Source organism: Thalassophryne amazonica, chromosome 8 (assembly GCF_902500255.1).
Source record: "Thalassophryne amazonica chromosome 8, fThaAma1.1, whole genome shotgun sequence".
Classification (NCBI taxonomy): domain Eukaryota; kingdom Metazoa; phylum Chordata; class Actinopteri; order Batrachoidiformes; family Batrachoididae; genus Thalassophryne; species Thalassophryne amazonica.
Window position 1 is genome coordinate 109135450 of NC_047110.1, and position 27372 is coordinate 109162821.

Here is a 27372-nt window from a genome sequence, read left to right on the forward strand (position 1 = left end):
TATGGATTTGAATCACGTGTGATTGCATCAGACAAGCTTGAACCTTCGTGCGCATGCGTGAATTTTTTCACGCCTGTCGGTTGCGTCATTCGCCTCTGAGCAGGCTTTGTGTGAGCAGTGGTCCACCCCTCTCGTCGGATTTTTATTGTGAATAAATGTCTGAACGATTTGGAGCTTTGCTGCATCAATTTTTTTTCCAGAAACTGTGAGAGACCTCCAGGTGGACATCGTTCGGAAAATTAATATGGCTTTCAGGGACGATTTTATGGGGATTATACAGATTAAGGAGTGTTACTGCCGCTTTAAGGACGGCCCACAACTGCTGAGAGCGCGGCGCACTCCCAGCGGCGATCGACATGCTCAAACAACCAGATCATTTCCAATGTGAAGGCTTTGTTGATCCGGGACCTCGTCTGACTTTCACAAAAAGGCAGGAGACGTGGACATCAGCACTTTTTCGGCACATTCCACTGTTACAGGAGTTTTTTTCATGGAAAGAAAAGCGGAGGGACGCGCCACAGAGCCGTTCATTATGCGGCACAAAACCACCTCTGTGTTGGTCTCACAGGACGGCTTTCAGGTGGATTCCGGTTGCTTTTCAATCGTGTGATTATCCGATTGTGATTGTGCATGAGCTGGACATGCCCCAACATGTCCTGGAAGGCTTCATCACGGCGTTGCTTTGCGCCATGCGGCTCCACCGCGACGCGCGGAACTCCTCCGCGCGTCTGTCTTAATGTGCTGATGTCCACGTCTTTTCACAATTCCTGTGCTAGTCAGACGACATACCGGATCAAGACAGCGTCCAGTTTAGAAATGAACGGCACATTCCACTGTTACAGGAGTTTTTGTCATGGAAAGAGGAGCGGCTCCACCGCGACGCGCTGTGGTAGCTGCCATTTTTTTTAGGTAAGACACTGAAGTTTTATTGACTAAAATAAGATTAGCCTCCTCTGTACCAGGCTAAAAAGTTTAGTCGGGTATTGTGAAACTTCAGCCGACTAAGCGCTTTGTGCAACAACTAACATCAAAAAACTAGTCAACAAAGTGAGTTTATTCGACTAAACAAGATTAGACTGTTTTATGAAACCGGGCTCTGAATGAACAAACTGGTCAAAATGTGTAAACTTGGATTAGCAGCCGTGCCAACCTTGAAGGTAATTATCATCATAACCTATAAACTCCAGGCTGGGTTAGTACTTTGTCTTTCTCACTGATCTTATCAAATTTTGGAAGTATTGTCTCCATTCCTTAATCCCAGGGTGATGAGTGCAGGGTCAGACAGGGTGATCCCTCTATAACCCCCCCACCCCAAATTACTGTTTGTGGTGGGTATAAATACTGATCTACATTCAGTTGAGTATTACATCACTTTAGGTGCTTCACATGCCTTTACTATAAAACACACCATCATCAGCGTGTTGGCGAATAAAGTTCAGCTGCTGGATTTTACAAAAACCTGGACAGCATTCACGGTGAAATGAGACAAAACGGTGACACCAAAGTGAAGGAGACAAACTGCATTGTTCTGTTGATGCACTTTGCTGCATAAGCAACAGAATCATTCTTGACATGTTTTCCAGATGTGCATGTTTTAAATTGTAATGTGCTAATGTGTGTGCACAGGACTGAGGTTAGCTGTTGACATGTTTTTCTGCACTAATAAAGATTACATGTTCTTGCAGGAATCCAAGAAGTCACAGCATTAACATCACATTTCAAACCTGTTCACATTTCTGTGTGTGTGCATGCCCGAGGTTTAAAGTGCACAGATATACGAGGACAGCATTTGGATGTGGCAGGGTGAATAGCCTGATAAGCGTTTACTCTTCTGCTACCTCTCTCGTGTTTGGTCACCCGCCTTCTCGTCCTGAGTGTTTCAGCGAAAATATTTTATAATGGTGGAGTCATGAACCCTTGTTGATCCGAGCAGTGTCTCATTCACAGGATGTTGTTTTCAGTCAGGTACTACTCCCGCAGAGCGCAAGCTAAAGAAATGTACTTCATCCGTGTGTGTGTGTCTGTGGCCTTCACCGTATGATTACTTGACACAAAATTACTGCAGACTCAAGATATTTGGGGTATAAGTTTCTCTCACAGTCTTCTTCAATGAGTTCACTGGGTCCTGATCTTCTCTGTCAAAATCCAGGTCAACATGTGAAAATGGACTTTCGCCTTTGACCTTATTCAATGCAAAAGTGTTAGAGCCCAACTGATATATCGGCCAATATAAGCCCTTTTCAAAGTACTCACTATCGGCTGAAATTTTGCTGATAGAACGCCGATAATTCCTCAGAAACAGAACAGTTAGTCAAATAATGTTTGTGGCGCCAATATAAAATGTCCTTGCACCGTTTGTCCAGTAGATGGAGCTCTGACTCCATTCAACTGAGAGCTGCTTACACCTCTGCTTAAATGTGTTCATCACTGGCCCCCATAGTTCGCTGTCACACTGCACTGATCGGCTGGCAAAAGCATACAAGTAAGTTTATAAGGATGTTGTTTGTAATAACGTTGTGATTACATTCACCCCACATTTCTCCCGTTTCAGTTCAACTCAGTTTGATTAACTCAGTTTATGTAATAATGTGTCAAATGTGCTTCATTGCGTCTGTCACGCTTTTTATTAAGCCCACGTTGTGTAGACCTTATTTCTAGCATGAAAAACTTTCGTTTACTGCTAAGAGGTTGAAACATTCAGATTCACTATTGGCTGATTTATCAGCTATCGGCAAATCAGCCGATTTATCGATTATCGGCATCGGCCTCAAAAAAATCCATATCGTTCGGGCTCTATAAAGTGTTGCAGACCCAAGATATTTGGGATAGAAATTAATCTCCCAGCCATCTCACACAAGTTAGTAAATTAGTAAAAAGAAAATTTTGTTTGGGTTAACATGTAGAATTAGAGTTACAGTTAGTATTTGGTCTTTTTTTTTTTTTTTTTTTTTTTTTTTTTTGCTAAATTCCCCTATCTGAAATGAAATCTTCAGGACATGTTATTCGTTTTTGTTCTCAGTTGAATTTTTGAATGATGGGCACATCTGGGAAGGCTAACTATTGCACCAAGGAAATGGCTAATAGTCACGGATTTAAGTAATTCTGTGAATTTCCAGTACTTCAATCACCTTCTATCTCATTTCTTCTGGAATTTCTTGACAATTTTTGCAAGGGGGTATAAGACACAGGCACTGGACATAGATCAGTGATGGCACTAACTTCCCAGTCTGCAACTGAAAACTCAGGTTTACATCACCAGCCAGTGACAGCACCAGAGGCCACAGCCGCAAACTCAAAGTGACAGAGGTCACAAGGGCCCTTGGTCCCACGTCTTCTCCATCAGAGTGGTCATTTATCCACAGACACTGTGCATGAAGCAGCATCAACAGTTGCTACAGTCAACCAACCTCCACAAATACTACTCGGGTCTCGTTGACTTATACTACTAGCAGTAACTGCAGACATGAAATCCAAGACCAACAATATCTCTGTCTGTCTCATTACCTTCATGGGTGACTAATGACCATGCAAGAGGTGAGTCAAGACCTTTGTGTCATGCTACTCAAACCGTTCTATTTTACCGATGATTTGACTAAACAGGATGGGCAGCAATCAACCCCGGATGTGTCTAGTCCAGTTTTTGCTGTGGTTGCCGTTTTTAGACTATAAAATTGATTTGAATATTTCAAACAATTAAGTATAAGATATGCACACAAACTGAAGCGCTCAGGCAGTGTGTAACGGTTTTGTACATAGAGTAGGACAACTTCTCAGCTCCATGATGTCTGCTGATGAAGATTCTCTGATGAAAGCAGGAAGTCCAGTTTGAAGAAGACTTCCAATAAGTCTAATTTTGGATCAGTTTGTAGGCACAATGATATAACATAACATTTTCACTCCAACACAAATGGACGTTCTCATTTTTTTTTACCTTGTCTAGATCCACAGCGCTGCAGCGGCTGTATGGTGAGTCGTCATCTTTCTTGACGTTTTCTGTCTTTTCTGCCGCCTCGCCCTCTGTCTCTTTATGGGACTTCGCCCGCTCTCTCAGGGTCTAAAACCAAGACAAAAGCAGACAGACGATCAGAGTTGTGAGTAGATGTAAGGAGTATAACTGATAAATGGGTCAATGGATGTCTCATTTTGATTTTTCATTTAATTTGTTGGGTTTAAGTCTATGATCTAGACTTAAATGATCTAACTGCCCTTTGGTTGTTTTTACAGGTCGCACAGGATAAACAATATGGTTATGGTTACACAAAAACCTCTTTGCACATTAATTCACCCACTACAGGCAACATGTTCATCATCTTGTCCCCCAGCAGCCTGCACTCAAGGTTCTTGAAATGGAGCAATATCTCCACCTGGTGGACATTTACCATCAATGCAGGTACAAGAGGTGTAGTAATCATCAGTCTTTAGTCATGGTTTCAGTGAAATCATTCTAACTTAAACACCTACAGTTACCCTTCTTCTACATCCTTCTTAGGACAGTCCAGGTCTGAAAGGATGAACTGGGTTGTAAATGAACTGCAATTATGTAGCACTCTTCCATCACATTCAGAAGCTCAAACTGCTTTACAATGATGCCTCGCATTCACCCATTCACAAACACACACCGGTGTCAGGTGCTGCCATGTAAGGTGTTCAAGTGCACACTAGAAGCAACTAGGAGATTAAGGACCTTAGTGCACTTTTCTGATCTGACAGGGGTTTGAACAGAAGATCCTCTTGCCTCAAACCCAATGCTTTACCACCAGACCATCACCTTCCCATGTGGCACAACATCCACCACACTCTGGAACCACCGTGTGTTGGTTTGGCCACCATCCAGCTGTACTACCGGTCCATCCCTTCCACCCAAAAGTTGCTGTCTGTCAGCCACAACCAGGTGATACATGGTGTCCACTTTGACCCTGCTTCTGGGGTCCTCGAAACTGAGGCACCCGTGTGCTCGATCATTCTCAGAGAAACGTGCCACGTGGACATGCTGACATTATCTCACAAAGCAAGTAGTGCGCCTCATCTTACTCCTCGTACCTAACCACTCATTTGATAACAAAGTCATTCTAGTGGTACCCAAGGATCCTCTGGAACAGGGGGTCGGCAAGAGTGTGTCATAACGGGCCAAGACTGTTCAGGTTTTCCTCACTACAGATCACCTCAGCAAGTGGTTTCACAGATGATAAGGACTTCTGATTGAGGAGAGGAGCTCATCAGTAGAACCACCTGCTGAGGTGATTGGTTGCAAGGAAAACCTGCACCGTCTTGGCTCTTGTTGCTCAAAGACATCCAGACCTCACCATAGCTCACTGGTTAGAATCCAAGACTCACATGCACAAAAATATTTGCTGTGTAAACAACAGTCAGAAATAAAGCAGGAAGAAAAGTTTTTGTGTCAAAAAACTATTATTTAGGTTCATTTTTATTTAAGTTTTCATGTCTTTCATGTTAACATTCAAAGGTGGAAACAAACTTCCACATTAAAGTCGTTGATAAACTTCCGTCAATAAACTTTAACTTTGGTCTTTTTATTCCCTTTTACAGATTATTAAAAATTAAACCAGTTTATGGCTGGGGGGAGCGGATGGAGATTGGTTCCAAACCTACAGCGGCTCCTATCAGAGCGTATACATTTTACAAACAGCAAAATCCTGCTGACGCTGTGCAGTGATGTTGAAATTTTGAGTTAATTAATGGATTACTGAACAAATTATTCTTTATTTTGATGATGGATTTTCTTCTTAAATTATGTGTGAAAGAAAAATATGAAACTGTCCTCCGTGTTAAACACTCAAAAACTGAATGAGGTTGTGCAGGTCATTTTAGGTTAACAGTTTGTTTTCAATTTACTTGAAATCATGACTTTAAGATAAAAACTTTCAAATATATGTCAGAAATGATATATCTCAAGATATCGGTGCAAATAATATTCCCACCAAGTTTGGTGAAAATCCACTCAGCGGTTTTTATTATTTTATTTTTTTAGTTATCTTGTTCAAACACAACACACACACACACACACAGGGGACCGATTACAATATCCTGGTTGCCCCCCATTGTGCAGGCAAAAACATCAGTACACAATAAAAAAACTTTAACAGTTATTAACTGAAAAAGATTAAACCACAACACCAGATAAACAGCTGGAAATAATTTGTTTTAAGATTATCCTTAAAAGATTCAATTAAAGTTAACTTTCTAAATGAACCTATCATATGTTGAACATGCCTTACGGTGCATCCAGAAAGTATTCACAGCGCTTCACATGTTCCACATTTTGCTATGTTACAGCCTTATTCCAAAATGGATTAAATTAATTTTATTCCTCAAAATTCTACACACAATACCCATAATGACCCCATTAATGAAATCACATGTACGTAAGTATTCACAGCCTTTGCCATGAAGGTCAAAAATGAGCTCAGGTGCCTCCTGTTTCCACTGATCATCCTTGAGATGTTTCTACAGCTTTAATTGGAGTCCACCTGGGGTCAATTCAGTTGACTGGACATAATTTGGAAAGACACACACCTGTCTACATATAAGGTCCCACAGTTGACAGTCAGAGCACAAACCAAGTATGAAGTCAAAGGAATTGTCTGTAGTCCTGCGAGACAGGATTGTCTGGTGGCACAAATCTGCAGAATGGTACAGAAACATTTCTGCTGCTTTGAAGGTCCCACTGAGCACAGTGGCCTCCATCATCTATAAATGGAATTCGTTCAAATCCACAAGGACTCTTCCTAGAGCTGGTCGCCCGTCTAAACTGATGGATTGGAGGAGAAGGGCCTGAGTCAGGGAGGTGACCAAGAACCTGATGGTCACTCTGTCAGAGCTCCAGCATTCCTCTGTGGAGAGAGGAGAACCTTCCAGAAGCACAACCATCTCTGCAGCAATCCACCAATCAGGCTTGTATGGTAGAGTGGCCAGATGGAAGCCACTCCTTAGTAAAAGGCACATGGCAGCCCACCTGGAGTTTGCCAAAAGGCACCCGAAGGACTCTCAGACCAGGAGAAACAAAATTATCTGGTCTGATGAGACAATTGATTGAAGTCTTTGGAGTCATGGTTGGAGGAAACCAGGCACCATCCCTACAGTGAAGCATGGTGGTGGCAGCATCATTCTGTGGGGATGTTTTTCAGCAGCAGGAACTGGGAGACTAGTCAGGATTGAGGGAAAGATAAATGCAGCAATGTACAGAGACATCCTGGATGAAAACCTGCTCCAGAGCGCTCTTGACCTCAGACTGGGGCGACGGTTCATCTTTCAGCTGGACAATGACCCTAAACACACAGCCAAGATATCAAAGGAGTGGCTTCAGGACAACTCTGTGAATGTCCTTGAGTGGCCCAGCCAGAGCCCAGACCTAAATCTGATTGAACATCTCTGGAGAGATCTGAAAATGTCTGTGCATTGACGCTCCCCATCCAACCTGATGGAGCTTGAGCGGTGCTGCAAAGAGGAATGGACCAAACTGTCCAAAGATAGGTGCAACAAGCTTGTGGCATCATATTCAAGAAGACTTGAGGCTGTAATTTTAAGGTGGCAGTAATTAAACCATTACTTAAAAAGCCATCACTTGACCCAGCTATCTTAGCTAATTATAGGCCAATCTCCAACCTTCCTTTTCTCTCAAAAATTCTTGAAAGGGTAGTTGTAAAACAGCTAACTGATCATCTGCAGAGGAATGGTCTATTTGAAGAGTTTCAGTCAGGTTTTAGAATTCATCATAGTACAGAAACAGCATTAGTGAAGGTTACAAATGATCTTCTTATGGCCTCAGACAGTGGACTCATCTCTGTGCTTGTTCTGTTAGACCTCAGCACTGCTTTTGATACTGTTGACCATAAAATTTTATTACAGAGATTAGAGCATGCCATAGGTATTAAAGTCACTGCGGTCACAGTGGTTTGAATCATATTTATCTAATAGATTACAATTTGTTCATGTAAATGGGGAATCTTCTTCACAGACTAAGGTTAATTATGGAGTTCCACAAGGTTCTGTGCTAGGACCAATTTTATTCACTTTATACATGCTTCCCTTAGGCAGTATTATTAGACGGCATTGCTTAAATTTTCATTGTTACGCAGATGATACCCAGCTTTATCTATCCATGAAGCCAGAGGACACACACCAATTAGCTAAACTGCAGGATTGTCTTACAGACATAAAGACATGGATGACCTCTAATTTCCTGCTTTTAAACTCAGATAAAACTGAAGTTATTGTACTTGGCCCCACAAATCTTAGAAACATGGTGTCTAACCAGATCCTTACTCTGGATGGCATTACCCTGACCTCTAGTAATACTGTGAGAAATCTTGGAGTCATTTTTGATCAGGATATGTCATTCAATGCGCATATTAAACAAATATGTAGGACTGCTTTTTTGCATTTACGCAATATCTCTAAAATTAGAAAGGTCTTGTTGCAGAGAAAAACTAATTGATGCATTTATTTCCTCTAGGCTGGACTATTGTAATTCATTATTATCAGGTTGTCCTAAAAGTTCCCTGAAAAGCCTTCAGTTAATTCAAAATGCTGCAGCTAGAGTACTAACGGGGACTAGAAGGAGAGAGCATATCTCACCCATATTGGCCTCTCTTCATTGGCTTCCTGTTAATTCTAGAATAGAATTTAAAATTCTTCTTCTTACTTATAAGGTTTTGAATAATCAGGTCCCATCTTATCTTAGGGACCTCATAGTACCATATCACCCCAATAGAGCGCTTCGCTCTCAGACTGCAGGCTTACTTGTAGTTCCTAGGGTTTGTAAGAGTAGAATGGGAGGCAGAGCCTTCAGCTTTCAGGCTCCTCTCCTGTGGAACCAGCTCCCGATTCAGATCAGGGAGACAGACACCCTCTCTACTTTTAAGATTAGGCTTAAAACTTTCCTTTTTGCTAAAGCTTATAGTTAGGGCTGGATCAGGTGACCCTGAACCACCCCTTAGTTATGCTGCTGTAGACTTAGACTGCTGGGGGGTTCCCATGATGCACTGAGTGTTTCTTTCTCTTTTTGCTCTGTATGCACCACTCTGCATTTAATCATTAGTGATTGATCTCTGCTCCCCTCCACAGCATGTCTTTTTCCTGGTTCTCTCCCTCAGCCCCAACCAGTCCCAGCAGAAGACTGCCCCTCCCTGAGCCTGGTTCTGCTGGAGGTTTCTTCCTGTTAAAAGGGAGTTTTTCCTTTCCACTGTCGCCAAATGCTTGCTCACAGGGGGTCGTTTTGACCGTTGGGGTTTTTACATAATTATTGTATGGCTTTGCCTTACAATATAAAGCGCCTTGGGGCAACTGTTTGTTGTGATTTGGCGCTATATAAATAAAATTGATTGAATTGATTGATTGTAATTGCTGCTAAAGATACATCAACAAAGTATTGAGCAAAGGATGTGAATACTTATGTACACGTGATTTATTAGTTTTTCATATTTAATAGAAGGCCCCTTTCAGCTGCTCCCTTGTTTTTCACTCAGAATAACCACAAATTTCAAAAAAGCTTTTTTCATGTTGTCATTATGGGGTGTTGAGAGGAGAATGTTGAGGGGGAAAAATTTTTACTCCATTTTGCAATAAGGCTGTATGTAACATAAGAAAAAGTTGAAAAAGTAAAGCGTTGTGAATGCTTTCCGGGTGCACTGTATATCTTAATCATCAACATTTCATCATGTCTGCCTTTTAAAATTGGCCAACATGAGTTGAATAAAAGCTTTAATCTACAGAAAAAAATATTAACAAAACCTGATGAGAGCAGGAGGATGACGGTGCAAAGATAAACACACCCGTTCTCACTACTGTGTGTGTGTGTGTGTGTGTGTGTGTGCGCGCATGCACAGTGATAAGTTCATGTAGGTGAACGCATGAAGCGAACACACCCTCCATAACGGCGGCAAGTGTGACCTTTGTGAGTGAGAAGCTTCCCACTTTATACATATAGGATTTGCTTTCCACAGGTGATGTGGGTTCCGACCCACCATGCTTTCAGGGGCGTGGCCTGTGCAAGGAATGTGAAACCTCACCAGGATTTCACAGACATGACATAAAAAACTAATTCGATGGGACAAGAGATGAGAATCCTGAATCCTGTTTATCCTGTTTATCTGAGATTGTTACCATCAAAATATGACATTTATTAAATAGAAATAAGATTTCATTTTTTTTAAGTGTACACATGGGGAAGTTGAGTCCTGTGTGCAGTTCCACAGTCATGTGGTATTTTCATCTGGAAGTTGTGTGTTCTCTGAATATTTCGATGTGGTGTTATGCATGAAAAGGTTCTGCCCACTCCCAATCCATTCATAAACACAGATTACAGATAATGGATTATGTGTGCGTGTGTTGGTGGGTGGATCTGGTCATGATCCATGATCCAGTGCACAGGTGCCACAGTGGTGAGGAACCCAGCAACCAGAAAAGGTCAAGAAGATGAACTGGTGGTCTACCTGGGAGGTTGCAAATAAGGACCCAGGGCAGTTCGGGAGTATGAATGCAGGAAAATTCATGCATGCTTCCAAACCTGATGATCACTAAAACCCTAAAAGTTATTGGGTTCCAAACCCCCATGTCCCCAACTGGATGGAGAATTCGGTCAGGCTGATCTGAGATACAGTAAATGTACGCAGGTAGGGTACATTCTAGGGGTCGACCGGTGATCGGCCGGGGCGAGAAGGTTCTCTGAATTAAATATGCTGCAAAACATTTTAGCGAAGGTTTTGTGTTAAGAGTGGGTTATACTCAATTTTGACACCTATTTGATGCTTTATACTGCAGGCAAATATCGGCCTCATATATCGGTATCAGCCCTCAAGCTTGTCAATAATCGGTATCGGCCCTTAAAAATCCATATCGGTTGACCCTTACTATATTCGTGCTCCCGTGCTCTCTCTGGCTTGTATCCACAGAAACTGTCAGGACCTGTTTGGCAAAATCTCAGACAAAAGAGAACCACAGTCCTCTGCACGGGCCTGACAGACCTGTCAGACTTACTAAGTGATGGGATTTTAATGATCACAACTAAAAAATGCAAAGAGCAAAGGTCATTCAGAGAACAAAGGGGTGCAGGCAGCAAACTGGTTTGTGCTCCTGATTAAATCACACTTTATTTCTTTACTAATTACCCTTTAAAGTGCACTGAAAGCAACAAGTGCACATAAAATTTGAAAAAGCAATGCATGAATTATAAAATTTTAAATGCATTTTACTAGCACTGAATTTTTTAACAGTATATTATAATTATAATAATAATAATAACAATGCACTCAACTGTATTTAGCTGTAATTAAAATGATAATTCTAATCCAATTACATTTATTCCGCAAATCTGATTGGTTAAACGTGTGAGATTTCCATCCATAAAATACTGTGTTGATGGTGGCAAAATATTTGACCGTTTCACATTCGCACCTATAACCACATTGCTACGCAGATGTCAATAATGGCACTGTCAGCTGAGAGCGAGAGGTTGCCAACCGCCATTAAACACGAAGAAGAAGAAGAAGAGAGTGAGATAAACTGGGAGAGCAACAGTGACACTGTTGCTACAATAAGCTTCGCTGACCGAATTACTTACAGAAAAATAAACCGTGCAAACAATGGAATTGGATCAGAACTGAAATAACCACCTTGTGTCTGATGATTTGCAGACGTTAATGCTGGATTTTATGGTCACAAACTGAGTTTTACTGGCGACGCGATATTTTATTCCCTAATTGTATCTCCTTTTACAATGTACTGTGAATAGGCAGCACTGTGTTACAATGTAAATTATTTCATTATTTCTAGAGACAACTTCCAAACAGATGTGGAAAAACTGATATTGCGACCTTCGGTATCTGCCGATACTAATCCAGTATCTTTTTCCCTGCCTTGAAACAGCTAAGTTGGAGGGTTTTTTTTCTAGTTTGGAAGGTCCTGTGACTTGTACTCCATTGTGAATTATATACCGAAAAAATCACGTGCTTGTTATTCCTTTATATTAATAACTAACTCTTTACGCAGGGCTTTCCCAGGAGTCAATGTACAAAACAAAACAAGCTCTCATTATAGAAGTACACGACAGCAATGCAGAAAAATACCAAACTAAAGAGTTGATTAAAAAACAACAACAAACGGCCTTGCATTTTTATTGTAGTGTTTGAAACACTGTTGGCCAGCAATGCATTTTCATCTTCATCAAATAACATCCAATTTTGTGCATTGTACGGTTATTTGTCCATCTTGCTTATTTTTAATTTTTATTTTTTGGCATTTAAAATTCTTAGGTTAAGTAACAGCACATGCTGTGGTGTGCACATGTGCTAGTATGCTGAGTTCCTGCCTGTTTCAAACTCAGCTCCCGGGGAAATATTCTGTTAAAATGTAGTTCCGCACAGAGCAAAAGTGCAAATTTTTTTCCTCTTCCAAGAGGCACTTTTTTAACAGGTGCAACCTGCAGTCCAGAAAATATGGTAATCTGTTACACTACAGTCATACATTTTTCTGTTTGTACTTTGCTAACTAGCCACCAAATAAAATGTCAACTCACACTATGAAACTAAATATTCCACTCCCCAACAGGAAAACATAGACAGTTGACAACAGTTGACGACTCAGATGGGAAACACAAACATTTTTTCTGTCCAATCCAGTAATTTTGGCCAATTTCAGACTGATGCTGTTCATCTTGGGGCCCCATATTTTGAATACACCACACAAAATCATCTCACTCATTAACTGCGGATTTTTGCTTTTTTATTTACTTTTCTTATGTTCTCAACAGTAACATGCTTTAAACTAAAATATCAGCACAAACACAACATATGTCGCCCAACAAACCTCCCGTTTTGACATTAAAACACTCAAACCTATTGACATTTTGCTTTGTGTCACTCCCGAAGCCCACGTTCAGGTGTGGTGATGAGGTCACGGCGCAAGCTGCCATGGCAACATATCTACATCGTCCAACGCAGGCGAGCACTAGGACACCGTCGCTTGCCAACGCTTTTCTTCACCTGCGTTAATGATCGTTAGTGTTTGTCTCTGAATCTTTCAGTTTGAGTCGCCTGACCTCAACAAACGTCTGTCAAATCCTGGATGTAATGACAGATGTTTTGAGAAGAAATTTGTGGCAGCTGACTCAACAGCTCATATGTAAACACAGGAGCAGGTAGATCACTATCTGACTGTTCCCCGTCTGTTCTTTTTTTTTTGTCTGTGTGAAACCAGGCGTGGCTGTGTACACTCCTCAGGCCTGAGTTCAGACAATGAGCGGAATGCTACTGCTGTTGACTCAAAGCTTACAACAAGTCGGCTTTGTGTCACTTCAGTGGCACCTACACCATTGTACCACAAGATGAATACCTTCACAAATGTTCTTGGAACAAATAAAATGGTAGAAATTGACAGAATTATGATCAAAGGTTGCTGAATGCGGAGCTCGGGGTGCCGATCATAGACTGTTGTTCTACACCAGGGGCCCAGTTTTATGAAGCAGACTAATCTTGTTTAGTCTAATAAACTCACTTAGTTGACTAAGTTTTTTATGTTGTTTCACAAAGCGCTTAGTCGGCTAAAGTTTCGCTTTACCCGACTAAAGTTTTTAGCCTGGTACAGAGAAGGCTAATCTCATTTTAGCCAACAAAACTTCAGTGTCTTACCTTGTAAATGGCGGCTATCATGAACCACCACTTGATGGAACACTCAAAAGCAGCCCTACGTCGCTCGTATTACTCCAAAACGAGAGCTTCCTCCAATTTTGGCTGGGACTGGGTTACAAAAATTACATTAATCTATGGGTTTGTGACAGGGGTATGAAAATGGGGTGTTTTTCGTAACGGGGGCACATATTCATTTTGTGATGGGGTAAAAATGTGGGGTGAAAGGGCCAACCGGTGCCATGGCAAGACAAAGAACCTCAAGGACAAGTATGTACAAAAAAGGTGAAGGACCACAATGCAAAAAGAGCAAGAAACAGGATATCAGCGGGGATGACACCAATGCCTATGATCGCAGTGGCAGGAGTGGAGACATTAAAAGTATGGAAACGCAGTTCTAAAGGCTTTTCCCTTTTTAATCACGATAACGTTTGATGCTTGTATGTACTCGTATGGTGCTGACATACTGACAGGTTTTGGTGAAACTGTAAAAAATTTCAGCTTGAGCCGGACTGAGCATGAATATGTATGTAGGATGAGGAGCTAGAAGGCTAGACAGAAATCCAGATTGAATCTGGCTCAAGCTGGTCTGCCAATCTCAGTCTGAACGGGGTCTAAGTCCCATACTCTCAAGTTTCTGAAGCAATCATCCTGGGCGGGTCACTGGTCCATCACAGACTACTTCCTCAGCAAAAGGTGGTCCCTGTGTCCAGCTGGGTGGATCTTTGGGTACCACTCAAACAAGCGGTTACTTAGACTCAGATGAGAAGGAAACATCAACTATGACATTTCAGCCACGTGGTGTGTTTCTTTGTATGATCCAGCATGTATAGAAAATGGATGGATGAATAATCAATCAACTAACTGATCAATAATTGGCCAGGCCAATATGTGTGGTACCCATATATACGAGGGCTGTCCGTAAAGTATAGGTCCTTTTTATTTTTTTCAAAAACTATATGGATTTCATTCATATGTTTTTACGTCAGACATGCTTGAACCCTCGTGCGCATGCGTGAGTTTTTCCACGCCTGTCGGTGACGTCATTCGCCTGTGAGCACTCCTTGTGGGAGGAGTCGTCCAGCCCCTCGTCGGAATTCCTTTGTCTGAGAAGTTGCTGAGAGACTGGCGCTTTGTTTGATCAAAATTTTTTCTAAACCTGTGAGACACATCGAAGTGGACATGGTTCGAAAAATTAAGCTGGTTTTCAGTGAAAATTTTAACGGCTGATGAGAGATTTTGAGGTGATTCTGTCGCTTTAAGGACTTTTCACGGTGCGAGACGTCGCTCAGCGCTCTCAGGCAGCGTCATCAGCCTGTTTCAAGCTTAAAACCTCCACATTTCAGGCTCTGTTGATCCAGGACGTCGTGAGAGAACAGAGAAGTTTCAGAAGAAGTCGGTTTCAGCATTTTATCCGGATATTCCACTGTTAAAGGAGATTTTTTTAATGAAAGACGTGCGGGCGGGTCTGCGCGTCGGCTCGCAGCCGCCGCGACGCTCCGTCACAGGAAAAACACCTCTGTTGGAAGCCTTGAGGACAAGTTGGAACATCTCCAGCTGATAAACAATTTCTCATATACTCACTCCACTGAAAGCCATCAAAAGCCAACAGGATTTTAACAAATGGTTATCAACACGGAGGTGTTTTTCCTGTGCCGCCGCGCCGCGTCGGCTGCGTCCCGACGCGCGGACCCGTCCGCACGTCTTTCATTAAAAAAATCTCCTTTAACAGTGGAATATCCGTCCTGGATCAACAGAGCCTGAAATGTGGAGGTTTTAAGCTTGAAACAGGCTGATGACGCTGCCTGAGAGCGCAGCGCGACGTCTCGCACCGTGAAAAGTCCTTAAAGCGACAGAATCACCTCAAAATCTCTCATCAGCTGTTAAAATTTTCACTGAAAACCAGCTTAATTTTTCGAACCGTGTCCACTTCGATGTGTCTCACAGGTTTAGAAAAAATTTTGATCAAACAAAGCGCCAGTCTCTCAGCAACTTCTCAGACAAAGGAATTCCGACGAGGGGCTGGACGACTCCTCCCACAAGGAGTGCTCACAGGCGAATGACGTCACCGACAGGCGTGGAAAAACTCACGCATGCGCACGAGGGTTCAAGCATGTCTGACGTAAAAACATATGAATGAAATCCATATAGTTTTTGAAAAAAATAAAAAGGACCTATACTTTACGGACAGCCCTCGTATATATATATATATATATATATATATATATATATATAGTTCATTTTGCTCGCCATATTTAAAAACAGCCTAGTGTGATTATGAAAACTTGCTAACAGGTGAAAGCCAAGTGCGCCAATGTGAGCAATGGGATGTATACAATGCTTTAAAAAAACATACATACTTGTGTTGGCTGAGGATCTGGGTAAGAGGAACGCCTTAAAGCAGTGATTTGTGAAGTATTTAAAATGTTCAATTGTCTTGAAAAGTTGCTGATCTCACATAACGCGATGTTAAGGGACTAACATGAGCATGAAATCTCACTAAAGGCCTAGCGTTAGCATGAAAACTCACTAACAGGTGAATGTTATGGTAAATGGACTGCATTTATATAGCGCTTTTCCATCTGCATCAGACGCGCAAAGCGCTTTACAATAATGCCTCACATTCACGCCACTGTCAGGCTGCTGCCATACAAGGCGCTCACTACACACCGGGAGCAACTAGGGGATTAAGGACCTAGTCCAAGAGCCCTTAGTGATTTTCCAGTCAGGCTGGGATTTGAACCGAGGATCTTCTGGTCTCAAGCCCAACACTTAACCACTAGACCATCACCTCCTCTAGCATGAAAATAGCTAGCATCACATAATGCAACGCTAACTGGGTAATGTTAGCACGAGCCATGTGCACCATACTGAGCAACAGGATTTATAATGTACTTTTTGAAAAACATACTTGATTACAACTTCGCTGAGAAAAATCTGACTGCACATGTTCAGGGAATTGTAGTTTTTCACTTAACAAACAAACACATATAGTGTGGACAACATTTAAAATTTTAAAGAATAAATTCAGTTTTAGTTGACAGCGGTAGTGTTAAACCTGCTGCCTTGGCATGTCAACTGGCAGAGAATTAACAGTAAGTCTTGATTTCTTACATAATTCATGACTGTTTATGGTTTGAGCCGCGTTACCATAACTATGCATTTCATTCTGCTTGGGTTAAAGGCACAACAGACTGGGAATACAGGACGGTAGGATGACTGGATAATCTCATTTTACTGAGCAGTGGTGACTTCAGCACACAGACGGGCGCTCTGTCCCCAGAGGAGGGGAAATATCAAAGAATGAGACAAATAAGACAAAGGGCACACTTAGATGAGGGCCACGTGTAGCTTGGTACCATCACAACACAGAAACCACAGTCAGCCTGGTGGGGAGAGGGGGAGGAGCAGGTGAGAATGTGGGCGGAGCCATAATCAAATGAATGCCCAGAGGAGAAGGAAACACATTTGAAAGCAGCGGAGCCAGCGGTTTGTTTTGCTCGCCATCAGATAAGTCTGCATAACGCTGTAATCACGCTGGACAACCAGTTGACCCTGGTGTTCCAGTCAAGAAGACAAAGACACAGGCGGGGTTTGTTTCTGTCCTGGCAGCAGGACCGTTCTTATGTTTTGCCGCTTTATTATTCAATTAATTTAATCCTGCTGCAGAATTCACGTCACCGTCCACCGTAAAGTCGGTTTAGTCCTCTGGTAAAACGATGGAATAAACACACAACACGTAGGGGAGCTTCAATCAACCACCAGCTTGTTAAACCAGAACCATTCACGTCGCAACTAAATTTGCTTTGCAAACTGAGAATTAGTCTGAACAACCACACAAACAAATCACAGATTCCATCCAGATCAAGTTGGGGGAAGTAAGTCCTGGAATAACCGCATAACAAGCATTCCTAAATCATTTCTATCCAACTGAAAACTCTTCAGCATACTTCAAAATACCTCATAATAAAATGTGGGTTAATACTGGAGAGGTGTTTGACAGAGGGAGACAGATTTTCAACAGGTTGGCCAAGTTTATCCTGAAGAAGGAATCACTGACCTTCAGCTAAGATTAGCAAAACTAAACTAATTCATCACAGCTTCTAGTACATTTTAATAGAGCCTGACCAATATGGATTCTGGGGGGCTGATATGATACCGATATCACAGAGGGGAAATAAAATTATGATATTGATATATCTACCGATATATACATAATGATTACTAACATTTAGGTATCAAAATCTTATGAGAAAGAAATGCTACTGAGGCTTTATGTTTTACAGTTTAACCATAAACATTATTATAAATAACTATAAATATAACCAACGACTAACCAACATATGTGGCAGTCGCCACGTCGCATCACTCAGAATTTGAAATAAAACAGACTTCTGGCAACATAACCACCTGTTTCTTGTTGCTATAAAACGCCCACTAGAACTGAAAATGAAGGGCAGCTGGTGACTTTGCCTCTGTCGCTTGGAGTTAAAGTGGCCAAGGGATGATGGGGTCCCAGCCATGCTTAACAGTATTGTAGTCAATGGAATCAGAACATCCTCTGCTTGACATTGTAGCAACACTATTTCAAACAGCCAAAATGTTTTTCTGCATTTTTTAATTTGTCAAATCAATGTTTTCATATTGGTCGATATTATCAGCAAACCGACATATTGTTCGGGCTCGAGATTTTAAGTAATTTCAACAGTCGAATACTCACATTCATATACTGTTGTCCATGTGCAGCTGGGTTAGTTAACAAGGCAGGGTTTCTTTTTTAAATACATAGATAACTATGTATCTAACTACTCACCAATAACTACTCACCAGTATTTGGAATTTAGACAGCAATACCTACACCTGGGAATGGAACTACAGACTTTAACGAGGCGCTAATTGGAAGGAAAGTGACCCCACCGAGAGTTGTCAATTGATAATAGAAAATGGAAAACAAAAACAACAAATAAACAGATATGGGAGTCAATGTTTGGGACAGAATTAGGAGACAGAAACGGGACGGAAACATAGTCAGGCCAGAGGAAAACCAGCACCAGCACCTAAACCAAAACTAGAGACATTCGTCAAGAAATGCCCATGTGCGCAGTACTATTTTCCATGTAAAGTGCAGTAATATGTACATGTGTGAGGTAGGTATTTGGTTGAACCCTCATGTGTTTGATGTAAACTGGGATACACAGTGGAAAAATTGGAGACTGACATTATATTTATTTACAGGATGTGGCCAACAGTGACCATAAAAAGTCGGTAGCCTTTGAACAAATGCAACTATTGGTAATTTTTTAAAAGTAGGTCAAGGTCACTGGACTTCGAACCCATGCTAAGTACTCCTTCAAGGCATGTACCCACTATACGAGGTCTGTCAATAAAGTATAGGTCCTTTTTATTTTTTTCAAAAACTATATGGATTTCATTCATATGTTTTTATGTCAGACATGCTTGAACCCTCATGCGCATGCGTGAGTTTTTCCACGCCTGTCGGTGACGTCATTCGCCTGTGAGTACTCCTTGTGGGAGGAGTCATCCAGCCCCTCGTCGGAATTCCTTTGTCTGAGAAGTTGCTGAGAGCCTGGCGCTTTGTTTGAGCAAAGTTTTTTCTAAACCTTTGAGGCACATCGAAGTGGACACGGTTAGAAAAATTAAGCTGGTTTTCGGTGAAAATTTTAACGGCTGATGAGAGATTTTGAGGTGATACTGTCACTTTAAGGACTTCCCACGGAGCGAGACATCGTGCAGCACTCCCAGGCGCCGTCGTCAGCCTGTTTCAAGCTGAAAACCTCCACATTTCAGGCTGTATTGATCCAGGACGTCGTGAGAGAACAGAGAAGTTTCAGAAGAAGTCGGATTCAGGATTTTATCCGGATATTCCACTGTTAAAGGAGATTTTTTTAATGAAAGACGTGCAGACGGATTGCAGCGTCGGCTCGCAGCCGCCGCGACGCTCCGCCACAGGAAAAACACCTCCGCTGGAAGCCTTAAGGACAAGTTGGAACATGCCCAACTGTTAAACAATTTCTCAGATACTCACTCCACTGAAAGCCATCAAAAGCCGCCTGGATTTTACAAATGGTTATCAACACGGAGGTATTTTTCCTGTGCCGCCGCACCGCGCTGGCTGCGTCCCGACGCGCAGACCCGTCCGCACGTCTTTCATTAAAAAAATCTCCTTTAACAGTGGAATATCCAGATAAAATGCTGAAACCGACTTCTTCTGAAACTTCTCTGTTCTCTCACGACGTCCTGGATCAATAGAGCCTGAAATGTGGAGGTTTTCAGCTTGAAACAGGCTGACGACGGCGCCTGGGACAGCTGCGCGACGTCCCGCTGCGTGGGAAGTCCTTAAAGCGACAGTATCACCTCAAAATCTCTCATCAGCCGTTAAAATTTTCACCGAAAACCAGCTTAATTTTTCGAACCGTGTCCACTTCGATGTGCCTCACAGGTTTAGAAAAAATTTTGATCAAACAAAGCGCCAGTCTCTCAGCAACTTCTCAGACAAAGGAATTCCGACGAAGGGCTGGACGACTCCTCCCACAAGGAGTGCTCACAGGCAGATGACGTCACCGACAGGCGTGGAAAAACCCACGCATGCGCACGAGGGTTCAAGCATGTCTGACGTAAAAACATATGAATGAAATCCATATAGTTTTTGAAAAAAATAAAAAGGACCTATACTTTATTGACAGCCCTCGTATATGTAGTTTCTGCGAGCAATAGGTGCCGAGCTACGTTGCAGGGAAGGATTGGAAACCATCGTCCGTGTTGGAAACCATTTGGAAGATTCAGACGGCTTTCGGTGGCTTTTCAGTCGAGTGAGTATCCAAGAAATTGTGTAACAGCTGGGCATGTCACAACTTGTCCTGTGAGACTTCCAACATGGACGTGCTTTTTGTTGTGCGCCATTGTGGCTCCGTCCCGACGCGCGAATTCCTCCACACGTCTTTCATTACAAAATCTCCTGTAACAGTGGAATGTGCCGAAAAAGTGCTGATGTCCACCTCTTCTTTATTTCTCTGGTAGTCAGACAATGGTCCCACATCACCAGAGCGTTCACTTTGGAAATGATCTGGTTGTTTCAGCCTGTCGATGGCCGCTCGGAGCGCGGCGTGCCCTCTGCCGCTGTGGGCCATCTTTAATCCAGTTGTAATGCTTCTTAATCTCTGTGACGCCCAGAGTATCCTCACCGAAAGCCGTCTGAATCTTCCGAATGGTTTCCATCTGGCTGTCTCTCACAGTTTCTGGAAAAAATTTGATTCAACGCTGCTCCAATCGCTCAGCCATTTCCCTGACAATGAAAATCTGATGAGGGGGGTGGACCAGTGCTCACTCAAAGCCTGCCCACAGGTGAATGATGCAACCGACAGGTGTGAAAAAACTCACGCATGCGCATGAAGGTTCAAGCTTGGCTGATGCAAGCGCACATGATTCAAATCCATATAGTTGAGATATCAACTCAAGTCCTAAACATGGGGAAAACAACATGATTTCACCTGCTGTTTTTACAAAGCTCAGATTTGATAGCCTGCGAGAAATGTTGATTTCCATGATGCCACTTTAGGATCCGCCCTCCAAAACCACTTCGGCTGATGTGTTTTAGTGCACAGGAAAAATGCAATTAGGGGTTTTAGTGGAGTTTGCATGGTGAATACATCGAAACGGTGAACAGGTGTCTTTTGGGAGGATGCAGCAACAGCACCCGTGATGTTTATTAAGTGGACAGTTTTCCTAAGGATACGAGTTTGAGGGAGTCCCAGACATACTACAGAAATTAAGCCAGCATAGCATGGCAAATGGGCTTCAAGAAACAGTTCTAAACAAGCATTCTGTCCATTCGTGTGACAAGGAGAACTCTACAAAAAAGACCCTGTTGGCTCTCCCAAAAGCGTGGAACCGGCCGTGTTTGTGGTTTGTGCCACTGTCACGACATGCTAAGCTAAACAGTGCTGCGTGTAGAGCTGGTGAGTCGTGGAGGACATGTGTCAACGCTGATCACTGTTGTGACCTTACCGGGAGAGCCGTGACGTGAACCCGGCTCCCGGCCATTTGTGTTAGGCTATGTGGATGTTTGGATGACAGCAAACTAATGTTTACATTAATTCATAAATCTAACACATATTTGAGAATCATGTGACACACAAGACTGCACGTAAAACTGAGAAATATAATGCAATAAAAGTACCAGCTGTCTCCACCCTGGCATTACCCAGTAGCTGGCAGCGCCAGCATGAGCGGCAGCCCTTGTTCTCTGCACTTTGAACTTCCACTGTGCTGAACACCGATCACACCATCTTTGTTTGTTTTGCTACAAAAGCGGAACATTTTTAAGCAATTTTTACCAATGTGAAGTGGATAATCTATTATTACATCCGCCAAGAACATAATAAAATCATTGGTGTTTATTTATTTGTCTGTCTGTCTGTCTGTTAGCAGGATTACATCAAAACTACTCACGGATTATGACAAAATTTTCACCACAGATACATATTAGCCCATGGAAGAACCCATTAGGTTTAGGAGGTGATCTGGATCGGGATCCAGATTCTGGGTCAAGTTTCACTTTATATAGGCTTTGAAGGATTACGTCAAAACTACTTCACAGATTCTCACCACATTTTCACCACAGACGGATATTAGGGCACGGAAGACTCCACAGAATCTTGGTGATGGTGATCCGGATGTGGATTGGCGGATGTCAGAAATCTCTGATTGCTATTTTACTCCTTCCCCCTGGCTTAAGAGGATTCCTGGTCAACATACCCAAACGTGCAATTTTTCAAACAGCAAATGCACAAGATTTTTTGCTAAACTGGTATTTTTGCAAGGTTGGTTTGAATGTTTTTGCTGCACAACTACATCTCTGTTGGACTTTGACGCTGCTTTGGTGAACTCGCACTTGTGCGTGGACGTCTCTGATCTGCAGGAAGAATACTGCACGTGGAAGAAGCAGGTTGAAGTTCAACAACATTATGACAAAACCTTGAGCTCTGATTTCTGTCTCACATGCAAGGCCAGAAAAAAAAGATACTAAACTCATCCTGACACATGTTAGTGTTTCCATCTAATCAGTTAGTGGAACACTGATGACCTGGGTGATATCAAAAAGAACAGCACTACTGTTTAAGTGCCTCAGGGATCGATTAGTGTCAACAGAAGCAAACCGCAGCTGAATCAGTCATATGTACGGTGGTCGTGAGAGGCCACAGCACCAGCAAACTGCCCAGAGGACTTTTACCGTCTAAAGTATCACATGTTAAATCACATACCTAGTCAGCAGAGCTGAGCAAGTTGACTTGATTTGATGATTTCACTCTTAAACTATGTATGTTTGTATGTATGTGTGTTTAATTCACAGCAGATCAGATGAGGCATTAGATGCTATTTGTAGCATATCTACTGTATGTATGTGCATGCATTGTCTAAATATGCAGCAAACACATTTTCAGTATCAGTACTTAAACCTGGGTTTGATTCCCAGTCACCCAGTAAACGGGTACTGGCCTTGGCCGGGGGCGTAACCTGCCAAGGGGGCGCTGCAGAGTCTCATCTGTAGGGATGCGCACCGCCAACAACAGGCCTCAGAACCTGTTTAACACGTCTTTCTTCTTCTCTGTGTTCGCCAGCACTTTCTCAATTTGGAAGATGTTTTATGTTGCAGCCACCTGCTGCTGCTGTTTTTTTTTGTTTTTTTGGGGTTTTTTTTTTGGTATTTGTTATTGTGGTCTTAATTCGGAAGTGTTGTGGCCTTTCACAGCCACTGAACAATTTGATCAGGCTTTTACACAACTGGTTTACAACATCATAAATTTGAGTTTGGCTGTGCACGTTGGATTTGATGACTCTGTAGTGGCATGAAGATCATATGACCGTAAAGAACGCGCGCCTCGCCTGTCCGGCTGTGACACGGTCTTGCTGTCACACATTTACCTATTTGCCATCACATTTACACAGAGCATTTATTCACTGCTGAAACTTTACACCACTTCCAAATCAGCCAACCTCACAGACTAAAAGCTTTTACATTCTGGAGTGAGCCCGGGAACAGACAGACAGACAGACATAGAGAAAAGAAAGTTTTATGATTATGGCTTCAACTGTCACTTGTTCCAGTGTCAAACCTTTCAACTTTTTTACTATCACATCAACAGAGGGTGAAGACATTTTGGATTTACAGGACAATCAAATCTATTAAAATAGTTGATTCTTTTCTCACAAATTAAAAATCCTGCAATCAATAAAATCTATCAGCTACCGTATTTTGTGGACTACAAGTTGTGTTTTTTTTTATTTTGTTTGTTTGTTTGTTTGTTTTTTTGCTGTTACTAGTTTGTGAGATCCTGCGACTTATATTCTGAAACAACTTGTGAAAAAAGTACTGCATTATCATCTATGGCCACAAGATGGCACTGTCTACATGTGTGACAAGCTGCTTCTGCATACTGAAAGAGTTACTGTGATACACATTCTGCAGCAGCAGAAGAAGAAAAGAATGAGGAAAAACATTCTTTGTCTTAGAGCAGGGGTGCCCAAGTTCGGTCCTCGAGATCTACCCTCCTGACACTTAGTTGTCTCCCTGTTCCAACACACCTGAATCCAATGAAAGACTCATTAGCAGGCTTTTAATGAGCCTTTCGAGGACCAAACGTGGGCACCCCTGTCTTAGAGAATGAGTAATTTTAAGAAATCACGCTCTCACACTGAAAGAGCATCCTTTGGAATAAGAAGAGGGACTATATCTTTAATACTGCTCTGCACAAGACTCATTTGGACTGTGTGGGACAACAAGAAGAGCAATGGCAAGTCAGTAAAGTCTGTTATCTTATAAATATAATCCTTACACTATCTATATAGAGAGAGAGTGGGTATACGCACAACCGTTGGGTCCATAAAGTAAATATGTGAGCATATACGCCCAACCACAACCAATCACTGAGTGCGCTTGTAAGCTCACTTCCGGTTTCAGCACGGGAGGGACAAAAGGCGGATATTTTCTTGCCGATTGCGGGAGGGTTTGCACCCCGCGGAAGAGCTGTGATCTAAAGTGGTTATGTTTGGCTCATCACACCCAGGGAACAGTTTCAAACTAACACCATCTTACAGCCAACAACCTGCATTTTGTTCAAAAACTGTTTCGTCGTTGTTAACAGGCTTCCGTTCAAAATGCTTATGAAGTTTGTCTGTTTTCATCCATTGCAGTGTTTTCGCAGTAATTAAAGAAAGCACCATTAAATGTGTCAAACACACGTCGCAATAGAGCCTTAAAAAGTGGTGGAAAAAAACGTAGTTTAGATGCACAAAACATGTCAAATACACGATCACGGTTGGGCGAATAAGATAAGACATTATATTTATTTGCCCAACGGCCTTTGCCATATATATATTTATATATATATATATATATATATATATATATTACAATTGTGTTGCTGTATTTTGGATATGGACTAGGCCAGAGAGCTTAAAAATAGTGTTGTCACTGATGTTAGCTTGTATTGTTCTCATCTTTATTTAAAATCAATATATAAAAAATATGCCTCTTAATTTTTTGTTATTCCTAGCCTCCCCCACCCCCGCCATGGTATCCTGTATCAGTATTATGTGTGAAATTCTAGCATTATGACAACGCTAATCTACAGAACATATCGGTCCAGTGCTACGGTAACAGAATTACAATGACAGTAAAACCTGTCAAAGTTAGCTTACCCCTAAAATTTTTATCCAATAGCAATTCCGTTACTATAAAATTAAATATCAGTCAGGAATCTGAATTGTTAAATACTTATAGAAGTCAAACTAGCACAAAGCACTTGACTGGAACTAATATGAAATCTTACACTCAATCAGTGATTTTTACATTTTAAGTATACCAGCTCCACAAGATCTCACTGAACTAGAGGCATGAGTGTTGTTTATCTTTGTGTGTGTTAATTACTAGGTACATAACACCACAAAAAATAAAGATAGAGGAGTGTCAATACCAGGATCACTCTCATCTCTACTCATCTCTAAGAGAACCAGCAAAACCAGGAGAACCAGAAATCAAGAGTCCCCTCCGAGACCGCGAGCATGAAGGCAAGCGTGGAATTTTGTGCAGATGGTGTCGTAATACCACGTAGACAGGAAGCAGCCACATAAGCACATGCTCAAGCCTGCGGCCACAAGTCTCAATATTCTGGAAATATCTTTATACCGAGGAGGATTAATTAACTGATCAGCACGATCAGCAACAGAGCAGTTAATCACCTGTTGTGCAAAAACAACATCTCTTACTTATAAAACGATATGATGCCTATCTCGATACGCAGACCAGGCTACGATACTTTAAACTGTGGAATGAATCCATGCAATATACTAGTTTCACAATACAATGCATATCATAATTCCATATGTGTATCGTAATACACAAGTACATCATGGTTCAAATGATGTATGTAGTCATGTTTATTTGTATATTTTATTTTATCACTGCAGGAGTCGGCTTCTCAGTGTATCACGATACTCATTTCAATCAATTTTATTTATATAGCGCCAAATCACAACAAACAGTTGCCCCAAGGCGCTTTATATTGTAAGGCAAGGCCATACAATAATTACGTAAAAACCCCAACGGTCAAAACGACCCCCTGTGAGCAAGCACTTGGTGACAGTGGGAAGGAAAAACTCCCTTTTAACAGGAAGAAACCTCCAGCAGAACCAGGCTCAGGGAGGGGCAGTCTTCTGCTGGGACTGGTTGGGGCTGAGGGAGAGAACCAGGAAAAAGACATGCTGTGGAGGGGAGCAGAGATCAATCACTAATGATTAAATGCAGAGTGGTGCATACAGAGCAAAAAGAGAAAGAAACACTCAGTGCATCATGGGAACCCCCCAGCAGTCTAAGTCTATAGCAGCATAACTAAGGGATGGTTCAGGGTCACCTGATCCAGCCCTAACTATAAGCTTTAGCAAAAAGGAAAGTTTTAAACTTAATCTTAAAAGTAGAGAGGGTGTCTGTCTCCCTGATCCGAATTGGGAGCTGGTTCCACAGGAGAGGAGCCTGAAAGCTGAAGGCTCTGCCTCCCATTCTACTCTTACAAACCCTAGGAACTACAAGTAAGCCTGCAGTCTGAGAGCGAAGCGCTCTATTGGGGTGATATGGTACTATGAGGTCCCTAAGATAAGATGGGACCTGATTATTCAAAACCTTATAAGTAAGAAGAAGAATTTTAAATTCTATTCTAGAATTAACAGGAAGCCAATGAAGAGAGGCCAATATGGGTGAGATATGCTCTCTCCTTCTAGTCTCTCCTTCTAGTCCCCGTTAGTACTCTAGCTGCAGCATTTTGAATTAAGTGAAGGCTTTTCAAGGAACTTTTAGGACAACCTGACAATAAGGAATTACAATAGTCCAGCCTAGAGGAAATAAATGCATGAATTAGTTTTTCAGCATCACTCTGAGACAAGACCTTTCTAATTTTAGAGATATTGCGTAAATGCAAAAAAAAAAAAAAAAAAAAAGCAGTCCTACATATTTGTTTAATATGCGCTTTGAATGAGGGTAATCCAGAGTAAGGATCTGGTTAGACACCATGTTTCTAAGATTTGTGGGGCCAAGTACAATAACTTCAGTTTTATCTGAGTTTAAAAGCAGGAAATTAGAGGTCATCCATGTCTTTATGTCTGTAAGACAATCCTGCAGTTTAGCTAACTGGTGTGTGTCCTCTGGCTTCATGGATAGATA

At 41.9% G+C, this 27372-nt stretch overlaps 1 protein-coding gene across 1 annotated transcript in view; it reads right to left on the reverse strand.

Moving 5' to 3' along the window:
• Positions 1 to 4900, reverse strand: part of LOC117514985 (fatty acid 2-hydroxylase-like) — a 31684-nt gene extending 26784 nt beyond the window's left edge. Inside the window, exons 1-2 of the mRNA XM_034175546.1 lie at positions 4769 to 4900; positions 3932 to 4054 (exon numbers count right to left, since the gene is read on the reverse strand). Of these exons, the coding sequence (XP_034031437.1) occupies positions 3932 to 4054; positions 4769 to 4900 (255 nt within the window). The remainder of the gene's footprint in view (positions 1 to 3931; positions 4055 to 4768) is intronic.
• Positions 4901 to 27372: the final 22472 nt, after the last annotated feature.